Source organism: Pseudonaja textilis, chromosome 2 (genome assembly GCF_049901715.1).
Source record: "Pseudonaja textilis isolate UNSWEBS1 chromosome 2, rPseTex1.2, whole genome shotgun sequence".
NCBI classification, from domain to species: domain Eukaryota; kingdom Metazoa; phylum Chordata; class Lepidosauria; order Squamata; family Elapidae; genus Pseudonaja; species Pseudonaja textilis.
In genome coordinates, this window is record NC_141991.1 from 210,756,504 (window position 1) to 210,772,410 (window position 15,907).

A 15,907-nucleotide genomic window follows, 5' to 3' on the forward strand; every position below is an offset into this window, starting at 1 on the left:
AGGTTTTTCCATGGACCAGAGGGGGCGTGGTTCTGCATGCTGCCTACATCCTACAGATGGATCTTTGCTTGTTTGGGTGGCCTGGTTGCTGGCATGCTGCAGACCGGTGCCATTCCATGGACCAGGGGTATATATCAGGTGACCCCTGATATAAATGGCATATATAAATTCTGAGCGGCAGCAATGGTCTTTCAATAACATATATGTGCATGTAATGGTAAAGGCATCAGGCTAGAAACAGGAAGACCATGTGTTCTAGTCTTGTTTAGGCACAAAGCCAACTGGGTGACCTTGCAGGAGCTAGAGTTGAGGAGAAAAACACAAAAGCATAAAAGAAAAAAAAAGTACCGTGTTTCTCATATAAGGCCAGGTCTTTTTTTTTAAGCCCCGACAGCTAGGCTGTCTTTTTAGGGGTGAATTAATTTCTCTCCCTCCACGCACCCTCGCCTAGACTGCCCCGTGTGCAGCCGTGCCCACCACCAGCCACACCTAATGGCCAATCATGGTGGAGCACAGAAGGCTCCCTACCCCCGCCAAGTGCCTTTACTGCAGACTCGGGTATGGTGCTGATTGCAGAACAGGTCAGCGGGTGGCCAGCAGCGGCATGGATGTCTGCCAGCAGCGTTTCAGCAACTTCTCGGGCCTCCGTAGCTTCCATGGTTCCTGCCGGAGCTAGCACCTCTCTTGCCAGCGCCGTCTTCAACAACAGCATCTGAGTCGCTCCCGCTTTTCCCCCCATCCCCGCAACTACAGGGAAAAAAACATTTTGAGGTACCATGGAAGCTCTCCCGCTCAAGAAGTGGCTGAAATGCTTCCACGTTTCCTGCTGCTTGCTGCCACTGCTGTTGGAGATGGCGCTGGCAAGAGAGGGACAGCTGCAGCTCAGCCTGGGCGCGCTTGGAATGCAGGAATGGGCTGCACACCTTTTATGGAAACTTGCAGAGCCCAAGGCTGGAGAACTAAGAGTAGCAGCGGCAGAGATGCTCGCCTGGCTCTTCTCATGCCCAACCAGCCGCTCGGGATTAAATGAAAATGCACCGAGCGGCACTCCCAGGTACCTCAAAATGTTTTTTCCCTGTTGTTGTGGGGATGGGGAGGGGGGGAAGCGGGAGCGACTCAGGTGCTGTTGTTGGAGAGAGAGGCACCAGCGCCGGCGGGAACTGTGGAAGCTACGGAGGCCCGAGCAGCAGCTGAAACGCTGCTGGCAGACATCCATGCTGCTACCGCCCGCCTGCTGACCCGGCCTGCAACCAGCACCATGCCCGGGTCTGTAGCAAAGCTGCTTGGCAGGGAGCAGCTGGTGGTGAGGCGTGGCTGCCCCGGGGTGCTCCTAATGGCAAGTCCCTCCCGCCCTTCCCTCCCATTTTGCTTGTTTTAAAATAGGCCTAAATTTGGGGGGAGTGGCTTAATTTCATTTTATGCCTAGAAAATATGCTGGGACTTCCTATCGGGGGGCTGTATTGTTGGAGGAACAGGGTACAAATAACAAATGTATCTTTGACATTGTTATGCAGCCCTAAACAACTTGGAAGGAATAACTATAAAATGCATTATACCACTACAGTGGTACCTCAGTACTCAATTGCTTCAAAACTTGTCAAATTTGGTACCTGATGCATTTTGACATGAAATGTTGTTCCAGTACTCATCATTTCTTTGGTATTTGATGCATTGATATAGGAAGAGGGGGATGGCTGCAGAGAACAGACAGGAAGTTGGCCATGCCAAAAAGTTGCTGCAAAAGGAAGTGGGGGACAGCTGCAGAGGTTAAACAGGAAGTTGGCCATGCTGGGAAGGTCACTGGCATAGGAAAAGGGACAGACAGGAAGTTCTTCCCAACTGAAATAAAGGACATGTGGTGAGTCATGTGGTTTGCTTGGTACTCATTTTTTAGTACTTGTTGTATATCCCAGAATCAATTAATGACAAGTACCGAGGTACCACTGTACTCTAAAATCTTCCCTGATTTCCTATTTAATTCCAAATAATTTTATATGGTTGGTATCTATAAACCTTTAACACATAGTCAACTATTGCTTCTATCAAAAAATCACTTATTTTTATTATCAAAAGTATGAAATCAAGAAACAAGATTTGTTGGCAAGATTATGATTCAGAATATCAAAGACGCTGTGCATATTTTATGGCTCTACCTTGATGTTCAAATTTTCAAAGTATCTCATGACAAGAGCTTCAAGATTGCGAAAGCTATTTTAAGATCAGGTTAGTACAATGTTAAATTATCCAGAATATTTTTTAAAAAGTTTTGTCTTCAGATTATATACAAAATCAATTTAAAAACCTGCAATTTCTGCATGCCAGAGGTTAATGCCTCTCTATATTGTGCAAGTAATCTGCAAATAGAAACAAGTTCACTCAGCAATCAGTACCACACTAATCAACACTCCCGTAGTTACATTGAATTGTGCATCAGAATCAGCAGCAATTTTTGTTAAGAACCTGAAGTATTAGGTTGACATTTTAGAAGTGTAGGAAATATTATAATCTGGAGTAAAACAGAGCTTTTGTTGGGAAATACAGATATTTTTATTGCTTTGTATTTGTGTTAAAGAAAGGCTTAAGTACAATTTATTTATAAAGTTTACTTTGAAGTAATTTTTTAGTCTAAAACAAACTGTAAGTTTAATATTTGGTTTAGTATTACTTATTTATAACAATATAAATAATCCTAATTTTTGTATGTAGCATACAATTAACTTTCAGTATCTTTATGTTCCAGAAGACAAGAGAAAGGTTTTCAAAGACAAGGATTGGAACCTTATTGTGAAATGGTTTTACTAGGGCTGTTCAAATCCTTTAAGAGTTACTTCACAATATGTCGAAGTGAAGGTGTCTGCAGGGAAACTCAATGACATCCAAATGGCATGTGCAAGTAAGGGATTGAAGCTACACTCCTTTTTAATCAAAATAACTGTGCAATGACTGCAAAAGCAAGGTGATAACTGCAGCATCACTATTCTCTTCAAATTTTAATTTCTACTAGTGGGGGATATTATATTTTTGCTACATATTAGCAAGATTCTGTTAATTGCAATGGTTCTTTTTAAGGCTGAAATGAGGCGGTATCTTGCTGATGTTCCTGCATGAACAGCATTTAGCATCCCTTTATCCTGTGGTCAGAATGTACTACCATTCACTAAACTGACTGGGGTTTATTGAAATGGAAATCTACAATATCTGGAGCAAAAGTTGGGGGAAATGGCCTATATTTTTCCTCTTTAGATCATTTTCATGACTTATCAGCCAACACTGCAGCCATTCTCCAATTGTATCTCATTTCCAACTTATCTTTATAATATCTGTTAAACATACTTCAAATTTCTATTGAACTAAGCTTCCTATTTAGTGGGTGGTTTTTAAGCAAGTACTATAATTCATATATTTTTAAATCATATCTGAATCTGTAAACATTGATAATAATCTCAAAGAAAATTATGTACACTATTACAATGCTGAGGGAAAAGTTTAGAAAGCCGTACATGTGAAGTATCATTTTGTGCCCCCTAGTGGTATATTAAGCAAACTAGATAAAAGAGAAATGTTTAGTTCCATGTAGTTTCTACCTACTACTATAATTTATGGAAGTTATTACAAAAGGAATCCTCAAGCTAGAAAATTAATATTTTGTAACTTTGTGGCTGATATCTAATTACCTACAAATAATTTTACAGCTTTTTTTATGTATTGTCAAAGCTTTAAAACAAAAACTGCTCAACTATTATAAAATCATGTATCAGCCATATGTTTTTTCCCCAGCTCAACAAAACAATAATCTTAGCAGTTTAAAATGTTCAATATATAAAACTATTTTAAATTAACATAGCAAATCAAAACATACATTTTAAATGTGTGCCGTATTTCTCAAGGCTTAGAACAGTATTTTCTCCTAATTTTGGTCAGTTCACTGCTGCTATGCACTGGACTTGGTTTTATATCTTCAAGCCTGCTTCCATAAGCTATTCATCTTGAGAAGGTGTTATAGGCCCCTCATCATGGCAGGAGTCTGGATTATTTGGCAATTGTGTCTGGATTGCTCCTAAGAGCTATACACATCTTTGGGACCAATCTTAGGTTGGTTCTTTGTTCACTCTTTTCATATTCTCATTTCTCCCTCAGCTCTGTCACAATCTACACCACAGCCCAGCATTTGTAAAGAGATGGCTCAGTATTTCAATAAGGGTGGGACTGTTACAGGAAGTGGGAAAGATGGATACTAACTATCCAAATAACATACATCCCTCCTTCCATAGGCATTCATTCATTTTATAATTATTTTAAAGGCTAATATAGTCAGTAATTTAAAATGCATATGTATGTAGGTTTTTATATGGTTTCTAGCTGATATGGTATAGACACACACAAACATATAAAAAATATGTCATATGTCCACATTAGAACAGAGGAATCTCCAGAATTGTTTTGGTTGAAACTCAAACCCCAAGACTAAAATGGTAGAAAAGATGGGCACTGCAAATAATTTTTGACTGCATTCATATTTTTGCCTATCTATTTCTTCTTTAGTAGAAAGAAAGAACTATCTTAAATTCAGTGATGCCATCTTTGCAGATAAATATATTTTAATTCAAACCCTCACCTCATACAATAAGTACAGTTTTTAATTTTAAGTGTTGCCACAACTTTGCATCCATACACCTTTTGGAGAGACTGTAGGAACCTGTCTTCAAGTAAAAATACCACCTAACATCAAACAAGTTTAACAATGGCAATTCTTAGAAGTAAGACTTGTTGGAACAAGAATTTCATTAACAAGAGCACTGAGTCCAGATGACAGGAAGTAACTGTTCCACTCGATTCTGCCCTAATCAGATCCTGTTTGGAATACTGCCTCTGGTTGTAGGTACCAGATATCAAAAGGTATAGTGACAAACTGGATTTTTTAAAAATATTGGAATGGAGAAGAAACTAGTAAATTGGGTAATTATATCAGTTATAAATATAAAAAATAAAGTGACCATGTAATATTCCATTCAGATGACAAAGTAGAGTTTATTCAAAATAGTAAAGATTATTTAAATTTACTTCACTTTTATAAAATTAACCAAGACTTTAAAACATTCTGATAAATGTATTTCCAACCCCACTAAAAATTCTAAGTATTTCAAGATAAAGACATTTTACATTACATTGAGAAAAGTAACTTTTGGTACCTTTAATTGCAATGCAAACTTAACAGCATTATAAGTCATTCAAGTTAAATGTCACCCTTGCAAAAAAATGAATTCCTTTTTTAAAAACTGTGTATCAACCTTCAAAGTAAGATAATCTATATCAACATGGCCTATGTGCTTCTAATGAAAAATACTGCATTTATAATTTGTTAGTTTACAATCCAGACAACATCAAGACATCTACCATGTTTATTGTCTGTGAATGCAAGCTGCCCTGATCTACTGCTCTGAATCAGATTGTGCCTCCAGGCAAGTTTACAGTTTGCATACAACCTAAGCCATTGTGAGGCCTGTGTCAGGGAGATAACTGAAATCTACAGCTGCACAGTTCTGCCAAATAGAGATTCCTGGATGGTTTGTTTATATCCGTTTCTCAGCAGCTTAAGCATCTGCCTATCATATTATCCACAGGCAAACACTAAGCTAGAAATTTTAGCATCCTTTTATTGCTTTGGCTGTACTTAATGTTCTCTTGCTTTAAGCAATCATAATACTAACTTGTGAATTAAGTAAGCCAACAATGTTCCAATTCTAGCAAAGCACTGCATATAAATGCTTTTATTTGGCCCAGTACCCAATTATCTGAGATAAATAATAATGGATAAGAAAGGGGAACATACAGACTTCAGTAACCTAACTGGTTCTTTTAACTGAAAATCCTATCTATCAGAGGAAGAATTCCTATTACTCTTTCAACAGATGGCAGCACTTATTGGTGTTACAATGTTTTAGGGTAGGATTAGTCACAGTTGTAAAACTGTTAACAATAAATAGATACTCATCATTTCCAGTCTATCAAGTAACAGGGCTTTCAAAATAGATAGCAAATATACCGCCCACCCAAAAATAACCTGAATCTTTTTGTTTCCAAACTCATTTTTACAGAACTTCAATTCACCTGTACTCCGTTGCAAAAATACAAGAATAAAAATTTTCTAACACATTACTATAAAGCACTAAACACTGTGAAACTTACCAGTTTATAGCTCACCTATTCATTTTAAAACTGCTGTATTATGTATATGAGTACATAAGTTCTGACAGTGCTGCCTTATCTTTTTAATGAACACACCCTATTAAATGTTCTTCTGCATTGTTTGACTTTAATGTATTTTATTTGTTTTTATATAAACCACTTTGAGATCTCCAACATAGGATGCAATACATATTAAATAAATTGTTTTTTTTTTACTTTGAAAAAGAAAGATTCCTTTACAACCCCTCACACACCTGTACTGGTCTGCAGCCTGTCAGAAACTGGGCAAGTGGCAGGTAAGCAAGCAAAGCTTCATCTGTGCATGCACAGGATCTAAGTGGCATGCAAAATCATTCCCCTCCCCCCATCCTGGTCCATGGAAGACATTTTTTCTTCCAAAACCAGTCCCTGGTGCCAGAAAGGTTAGGGGGTGCTGCTTTACATCAGAGCATGAAAGCCTACTGAGTGACTTTGGGCCAGTCACACTCTTTCAGTTCAACTCACTTCACAAGGTTGTTATGAGAAAAAAAGGAGGAAGAAATACCTTAATCAGCTTGTGTTATTTATAAAAGATTTTTTTTTTAAATCTAAAATAAACCTAAAAAAATAGGAACTTGGAATTTTAGAATCACAAAATTAGACAAACTATGATCCTTCCTCTGCATAATACATTTTTTAATATATAGTTTGCTAAATAGTCCAGAGTTTGGCAGTTCTAAACAATATTTAAAATGTGAAGTTTTATTTATCCTACTTGGAAGTGTACCAGATATATCAGACTTGGTTCAAAAGCAAGCAAATCTATCATTGCATATTTTTTTTAAATGTAGAAACTCAATGCCATAAATTACCTTTCTCTCCTCTAACATAGGGAGAATTTCTAAACTACACTAATATTAATTGGCAGAATTAGCCATATGCAACTCTATTGTTATGAACAGAACAAAATAGTTATAGAAAGCATAAAACTTTGTCCACTTCTTAGCTGCAAATTAATTATCAGAGTGATGTTGTTTCACACTTTATTTTCACTGAACTGCTGAATTCAGGTCTGGGCCAATCTTCCACATCATCTATCACACAGGCTGCTCAAAGAATTCAGGGTGTGCCCTCAAAGCGTCTTAAACTACAGTTATGTGATAAATAAAACACAATTGGCTGGGTTTATTCATTAAACCCATTAATCCAGAAATATAGTTTACCAGCCATATTTGAATATTATATTGTGCCATAAAAGAAACTAGCCTTTTTGTTGGAAAGCAGTTACTCCACTATCCACAAGTCAAAGAACATGAAAAGAAAAGAAAACCGAGCAGTTTATACTCCATGACCAGTGGTGAAACTATTTAATAGTCAAGCAAACTTACACTTCCCAGAAGTTCTATCTCAAAGTCATGAAAGAAAAGAGCACCTGATAAAGCAGCTGACTTATACCTTGAGAGCCAACATCCTATCCTTGCCTACTCTTTTCCTACGGGGCACCAGAGCAACCCCTCTCTGGAAACCCCACCCTTAAGTCTTCATCCGTAGTCACTACTGGAGATATACCAAAAGACAGTATTTTAAAGGCATAGGGTCCCGGACTAGGGCAAGTATGTTCTTTAAAATCCAATTCCGGGACTGCACTCCGGCTCCTGTGAAATCTATCCAGTACAACTACAATTGAGCTTCCATTTAAAATCTGCTAAAAAGGGAGCTGCTCGGTCGCTCACCGCTCTCTCCCTACCATTAAACCGAAACGATCAAGATAATAGCTAAGAAAGCTTAAGCTTCTGTACATGCCCAGCAAGCCTGCTTTGATGGAAAGGCTTGAGGTTCACCGTTTCCTTTCTCCCCGGCTCCGAGGCAAGGAGACTTCCCAACCCCCCGCACTTCCTTTTCTGAAAATATGCCTACTCTGCTTGAGTCATCCGCGCCACTTTCCCCCTTTTTTACAGCCGGAGCGCTCTGCATTTTCTCCCCCCTTCCCCGAACCGTCCCAGCTTGCCAGGCGAACCTCCTTTTCCACCCCACCAAGCTTTCTTTCACCACCCCGCTCCGCGGCGGCTCCCGTCCCTCGCTCACCTGGGGGAAGGAGCCTTCCCGGCGGTGGTTCTTGGGGTTGTCCAAGTGGCTCCGATCCAGCATCAGGTAGAGCGAGAAGATCACCACGCAGAAGATCGCGCTGCCGAATATCGTGAACTGCCGGCTCAGCTTCATCGCCACCCTACGCCAAGCGGAAAACAAGCCGAAGAGATCAGCCCCGCCGCCAGCTCTCCGACGCGCACCAGCCCAACGTCAACGGCCGCTCCAACAATCAAGTTCTGGACACGTTGGTGAAAAGTCCTGGCCCCGCTGCCTACCCGGCGGGTGGCTGGAAGGACGGAAGTTCCTCCCGGGCCCGGACAGTTTGCAAGCGGGGCCGGGACCAAAAGGGTCTCCCGAACCCGTCTCTGAATGCCGCCGCCGCCGCAACTCAGCTCAGCTCCCCCCGCTCGAGGTGAACTAGACGGCCGAAAAGGCGACCAAACCGCGACCGCGAAAAGAGCCCGTTTGTAAGATCCGCCCGGGAGTTTCCGGAGAGGGTGCGGACGCTCCTCGCGCTTTGTCGGAGCGGATGGAGAGGGGCCCGGCGGAGGGAAACCCGACCGGGCTTGCAACACACCGAAACCCCGGCCGCCAACCCGGCCGCGCCAGCTTCCCTCGCCTCCCCCGAGCAGGACTGGCGGCAAGGAACCAGAAGCAGCGGTTCCACAAACCCACAAGGCGGCGCGAGGAAGGAAACGGGGAGGAGCCTCGTCCCGCCCGTCCCGCCCTCCCGTCGCGTAGCAACAGCAACCGCGGCTATGGCGGCAACCTCAGGCTGGAGCCGCCTGAGTGGCGGCAAAGCTCCAACGAGGGGCGAGGGGCGAGCGCAGGCTCTGCGGTTAGACCCACTCCGCCGGCCAATGCCGCTTAGCTAGAGCGCGGCGTGTGCCGAGGGCTATAATTGCCTTCGCTTTCGTATATGGGCGCCGTTGCTTCTCCTGACTTCCTTTTGTGAGTGTCTTTGTGACTGGGACAAGCTTCCACAGAGCTCGGGATGCGTTCGTGAGGAAGCGGGTCCCGCAACACTCGAGAGGGTTGGCATAGCGACGCTTGGGGCATGTGTGTGCCTGCGGACGGGCCAGCGCGAAATCGTGCAAGAAAGGAGTTTGGCAAGCGTGTCGGGGCGAGAGAAAACCCCTTTTGTACACTCGAAAGGCTGGGGAGGAAGCAGCTGCTGCGGCTGCAATTTCTGTGGATATATTTTTTTTCCCCAGCTGTTACTACTTTGGAGTTTGCACGGCAGATGTGGGCGGCGCAAAGGCCCGGGCATATCTCGTCTATTTTCAGGCTAGATAGAACGGTGTCCCCTTAACGCCTGATGTTTCTGCCTACTCGTTCTTTATCAAGCAATGGGACACAGATTGGGGCGTTTTCCTTCTCTTTTCTTCAGGATAATAATAATATAATAACAATAACTCACCCACTATTCTATATTTGACATGTTGACATATTCGTCAGTGACAGCTTATAGCTTCGCTCCAGCCCCACTCTAAATTGATTTAAGAAGATAAGGATAGGCCTGCTGAATCAGCCCAAAGCCCTCTTGGTCTGTCATTTCTCACACTGGCTATGCTAGATATTTCTGTGGTGTTTGTAGGCCCCTTTTTTACTGCCTTTACTCTGTTACTTGGTGTGTTTGGAAACTGAATATTCAAAAGTAGTAGCCCTGATAGACTCCTCTTCGCAAACGTATCAAATCACTATAGTGGTTCATCATCCCATTTTGTGGTAATGAATTCTGATTAATTAGACTCTGCAAATAAATTCTTTTGTAGCTAAGGTGGTATTCTGGCTACCATGATTGGAAGATCCCTGCTTTAGCGTTTTGAGAGGAATAAATTCTGTCTACCTTGTGCAATTATGGTAATGATTTATACAGCTTGATCATGCCTCCCTCAAATAACTTTTTTCTAACCATAAATTGTGGGTTGGGGTTGGGGTTTTTTGTGTGTGTGCATGTATGCGCATTTTAGAAGATCAGTATACCAAAGAATACTCAGACTTTCTGTAGATGGCTTACCTCACAAGGCTTCCTCAATACAGAAGAGAGACTTTTCTAGCAATATCTCTAGTCTATGTAAAATTTGGCCCATGGGTGGGGGGTGATTGGTGATCGAAGGTTTCCTTAAAAGCGGGGATCAAATTACAAACTAATTACATCCACAGCATACAAGGAAAATCGATACAAAATGTTCTACAGATGGCACCTTCCTGCCGCTAGATCAGCAAAAATGTTTAACTCAGACCCAAATTGTTGGAAATGTGGAAAAGAAAAAGACACTTATTTTCATACTTGGTGGACATGCCAGGAAGTGAAAAAATATTGGAATACAGTTAGACAATGGATAGAAGAAATCACAATTCAGAAAACTGAATTTAATCTGGAAACTTTTTTATTAGGTATAATAACACAAAAATGCAATAAAACAGATAGATATATTACATATATTAACAGCTGCAAGGATTTCGTACGCACAACTCTGGAAGGAAAAAAGGGTTCCACTGGAAAACATGGTTATTAAAAAAATAATAGATTGTATAGAGATGGACAGGCTAACAATGAAAATAAAAGACAGAGAAGATTCAATTTATTATAGGGCCTGGGATGCCTGGTATGAGTTGTTTAGAAATAAAAAGAAAATAAAATGCCAATTAAGAAAAGTATGAGGGAATATGTAAATATATAAATATACCATGGAGAAGAGTGAGATGTAAGGATAAAAGATATTGATTTATAGTAAGAGTAAGATGCAATGGTAAAGGAATAAGTAAATACATATACTGAAAAATGTGAGGAAATGTAAAAGATGTCTTGATGTTGATAACAATGTATAAAGTTTTATGTTTTTTAAAATTTGGAAACAATAATTTTTTTTTAAAGTAATTATAATTTAGCTGTTTACAAATGCCTGCAGCAAGTATTTTAATATCTTGATATTAATCTCGCAAGGCCAAGCCACAAAGTGGATGCAAGATACCTGGGCTATCTCTTGCAAGAATCTGTCTTTCTCTCACCGCAACCCCTTTCTCTCTTTGTCTCGCTCTCACTCTCACTCTAGCTCTCTTGTACTTTTACTGATTTCTTAGAAGTCTCTCTAGTATCAGTAAGAAGCAAAAGTAGGGATGAAAGATTTTAGCATAGGTATATAACAAAAATAAATCCCTGTTAGCCATTTTTTTAAATTATAAGTATTATATATGTATTATAAAATACAAAGTAAATAGAAAAGTATTGGGGGGAGGAAAGGAGAAAGAAAAATGAGGAAAGATAAGAAAGAGAAAAAAAAAGAAAAAGAAGCATTGACTATTATAGTAAAATAAGGCATTAACATCAAATCACAACTTTTTGCTTTTTTATAATAATATGAACAAGCCATTTATATAATGATCTATCAGTCTAATCAGTAAACCCAAAAGTCAGAGTTTCATTCTTAAATCCTTAAATGGATACGGGAAGAGTTGCTCCAAAATATGTATCCCAATGACAAAGCATTTGTACTCAATGCTTGTTAGTGTAAACATAATTTTTGTCCCACCCAAACAAAACAGAGAAGCATAGGGGAGATTGAGGAAAAGAGGCTGAGACTTCACAAAAATGCAGGCCAGTTAGGAAGCAGGGTATAGCTCCATATGAGTGTAGGGAGGCTGGGGGAAGCAGTGGGTTGCTCTTGATTTGCATTGACTTAGTTTGTGGGAAGCTGACAGGGAAGGTCATAAGTGGCAATAAGATGGCTATGGGACATTGCAGCCATTGTAAATTCAAGCTGGTTGATAGGTGCTTGAATCAAGATTGCATGACCATGGAGGTGATGTGATGGCTAGAACTTCCAGGACTGGTATAAGAACCACTCCTTCAGCGTCATCACAACTTGAATGGTTGTTGAATGGGTGATCAGTAAGTGAGGGCTTATCTGTAAGTCTAATAGTGAAGTCTGATACACATTCTTACTTGTAATGTTTGCAGTAAATTTAAACTCCATTATAAGTATACTGAAGCCTTTTAGTAGGTACAGTTTGACTGAACTCCATGGGCAGGATTGCTGAATCTACCATCTAAACTCATACTCAACATTGTATGTAGTAATTGCACAACCCCTTACTTTGAACTTCCCAACCACCCCAGCTACCTCTCTGTCATTGGTAGGTGCCTTCCCTCTGCTTTCTAAAAATATAATAGGTTAAAAAATATAAACAAGTATTATCACATTGGAGAAGATTTGTCTAAGATAATCTCTAGGTTTGAGGCAAGCAGGGATTTCCTAGAGATTTCATAAAGATTACAGCTAGTCCTCATAGATTGACTCATTTAGTGACTGTTCAAAGATACAATGATCAGCTTTACAAATGACACACATTTATGCCCACTGTAGCATCCCACAGCCATGTGATTGCAATTTACATGCTTCTAAACCCGCTTCTAATAAGCTCTGTACAAATCATACTTCCATTAATGTAATGTTTTAATGTAATTTTCAAAGTTATTTTCCATCACTTAGAGATAGGAAATTCTGCTTTGCAGATCATTTTGACTTAGATGAATAAAGTAGTTAATGTCACTAGCTGAGTTCCAAAACAATGAAATGCTAAAGCACATTTACTGTTAGAAAGATTTCATAAACATGCTGATGATTTCATTGCTTACAAAATTTGGGAAATTGCACATGGAGGCTAGTCAGGTCCAAACATAGACTTAGTTGTTTCAGAAATTGGATAGCAACTGAATTGACCACTATTGTCCAGAACATTTCTGAAACTGAAAGAAATCCACTTGGCTCCACATAGCTTACTGGTAGATAACAAGTGGCTTGAAACTGCTGGAATAAACATGTTACTGTTGTGCAATCCTTTCACCTGCATTCTTTGCATCAGAAAATACAATGCTGTCTTCCTTGGATATGCTCCACATTTGAATTAAAGTTCTGCAGTGTGAAATTTCAACACTGAAATGTTAACATTGCCTAATATTTTTTATCAACATGGCTTCAAGAGTTTGTACTTACATCATATAATATAAAGAGATAATCTGACACTTTGACTATTGAATGAACTACAGTTGTTTGAATACAAACATTAAGTTTGTATTCATGATTATGACTATGCTTTGTACACATAATGCTGCAAGCCAATAGTGATTAAGGCTCCAGGCTAAAAAGCAGGAGATTGTGACTTCCAAGCCCCACTTCAGCTGGATAATTTTGGGCCAGTTATTCTCTCTCGGCCCAACCATTTTATAGGTTTGTTGCTGTGGGGAAAATAGGAGGAAGAAGGTGTGTTGGATATGTTCAGTTTTTTGAATTATCTGTACAAATAATAAAATCAGGAATAAAATTTAGGCAATTTTTCTAGTTCTCACAATATGAATGCTGCTGGAAAGGTACACTATTCTTGAACTGACAATTTCAGGGATGTTAGCAATTAACTAGCTATAAATCACAATGAATTATATAAAAATTATAATCATTATTAGGCATTTGTAGCATATTTAGCAAGCCATAGTTTAGTTACTGCATGTGGATCTAGCTTGCAACTATATCTACAGGCAACAGTAACATCAAGGTAAAAGAGATACTAGTGTTGCCAGGATAAACATCTTGAAACTAAATTGCCAATTAAATTGACTTGGGAAGTTTTCTTTTTCCTGAGATTTAGGATTGCAAACATCATCTGCACACAATAGTTTATTCATCTTGTATTGATTTGTTTGAATTTTTACTTCAAAGGCAAAATAGTAATAAAATCACTTTTAAATTTTAAATGTTCTTCAGTTCACATCCAATATTTTAACCTACAAAAATAACATACCGCGCTGGAATAATTTTGGCAGCACCATACATTTTAGATAATTTGTGTTATTTAATACTTCCTAAAATTCAGAGTAATTTTAAAATACATTTTGCTACTATCAGGATGCTCTTGCAAGGAAATGGAAACAGTAGTGTAAGACAGACTTTTAGAATATTCCTTTATTCCTTGAATACCACTAATATTTTACTGTATCTCTGATATTTTAATTAAAAACAGCTAATTTCAAATCATATGATGAAAGGAGAAAGCAAGGCTCCCTAATATCCATTTTCTTTGTTTTTCTTGGGACTGTTGAATAGATTATATTTAAAATAAATCATGATGCCAGTAGTTCTCATTGAACAACTTCTCATTCAGCAACCATTTGAAGTTACAATGGCACTAAACATGAGGAACTTGTGATAGTCCTGATAGTTGCAGCCATGGCATCATCCTCATGTGATGCCATGTTCAGGCACTTGGCAGCAGCCAGCTTACAATTATGACAGTTGCAGTGTCCTGTGGTTGTGTAATCTGCCTTTGCAGCCTTCACTGCCGGCTTATGACAAGCAAAGTCAATGGGAAAGTCAGCAGGTGGTTGCAAAGGGCAATCACATGACTGTTGGATGCTGTGACTGCATAGAATTTGCCTAATGATAGCAACTGGGACTGTTGTATCAATCAGGGTCATAAGTCAGTGCATTCATGTGATGTCATGCTTTACAACCACATCTCTTAACACAGTGGAGTTGCAGGCCCAATTACCATTGTTAAATGAATGCAACCTGTATAAAGAATTAATACTCTCTTTTGGGATTGAAAAAGGGTATTAAGCTAATTTTTAATTAGGCTTCATTGAGTAAAGCATGATTGGCCTCATATAATAAGACATAAACTTTGTTTAACTGCCATGAGTACTGTTTGCACAGAACATTGAAATACATATATAATTTTAAAAAAATAGATGGCTTGCTTAGCAAAGAAATCAAAGAAGCTACATTATTGTTAACATGAATTAACAATAGCACCAGTGTCAAGGTTAAATGTGATAAGAGCTAATAGCAGCATTAAAGGGGCGGGATTTCTATTTACCAAATATCTTGGGGTGGGGGAAGTCTAAATACTGTCTCCCTCTTTCCCACTGTTTTGTTCCATCTCCCTAAATTCAAATTAACTGTTTCTCAGAGTTTTGAATTATAGAAAATATATATTATGAGATTCTATCATGAATCTCCTAAATAACATGTCAATCCTCCATAATCAAATTCCTGTCAAATGGGAGAAATGTGGATGGAAGCATCTATTCTTGAGTGTTGATGTTTACTTTCTCTTTTTTCTGTGTTCCACATAGGAAAAGCCTTTATAGCCTCTCAGTTCTCTGCTATTTATTTTCATTTATTGAGTGATTTGTTTTGCAGAATCTGCAGAAAATTTCATCTGTTGTTCATAGTTCTTAGCTCAGGTCTTATTCCTTGCACATGTATTTTATCTAACAATATTCCCAAATAATGCCTAAATATATGTTACCTTTTTAGTGCACTATATTCTTTCTCTGAATTAGAAATGATATAATATAGTTGTCTAAATGCTGCAGATTCAGCAAAGACCGGGGATGGGATTCTACCAGTTCGCACGTATTCGGTAAAACCGGTTGTTAACATTCTAAGCAGTTTGGAGAACCAGTTGTTGGGAGAAATTACTGGCCTAATCCTGTAAGGAAGGCAGGAAGGAAACATTCTGATGTTGCTTATAGAAACTGCCTCTTTGTTAACCCTAATTACATTCTTGGCAGGACTAGACTTCCTGTCTCAGGAATTTTTTTCCCTTCCTTTGCTGGTACTTTGCTTGTGTGGAGTGACTATTCAAAGTT

The 15,907-nt window shown here is 39.3% G+C and overlaps 1 protein-coding gene across 1 annotated transcript in view; it reads right to left on the reverse strand.

The window, feature by feature from the left end:
* The window catches only part of MAN2A1 (mannosidase alpha class 2A member 1), a 56,543-nt gene extending 47,653 nt beyond the window's left edge, over positions 1-8,890 (reverse strand). The window contains exon 1 of the mRNA XM_026719787.2: positions 8,251-8,890. Within this exon, the coding sequence (XP_026575572.1) occupies positions 8,251-8,385 (135 nt within the window). The 5' untranslated portion in view covers positions 8,386-8,890. The remainder of the gene's footprint in view (positions 1-8,250) is intronic.
* Positions 8,891-15,907: the final 7,017 nt, after the last annotated feature.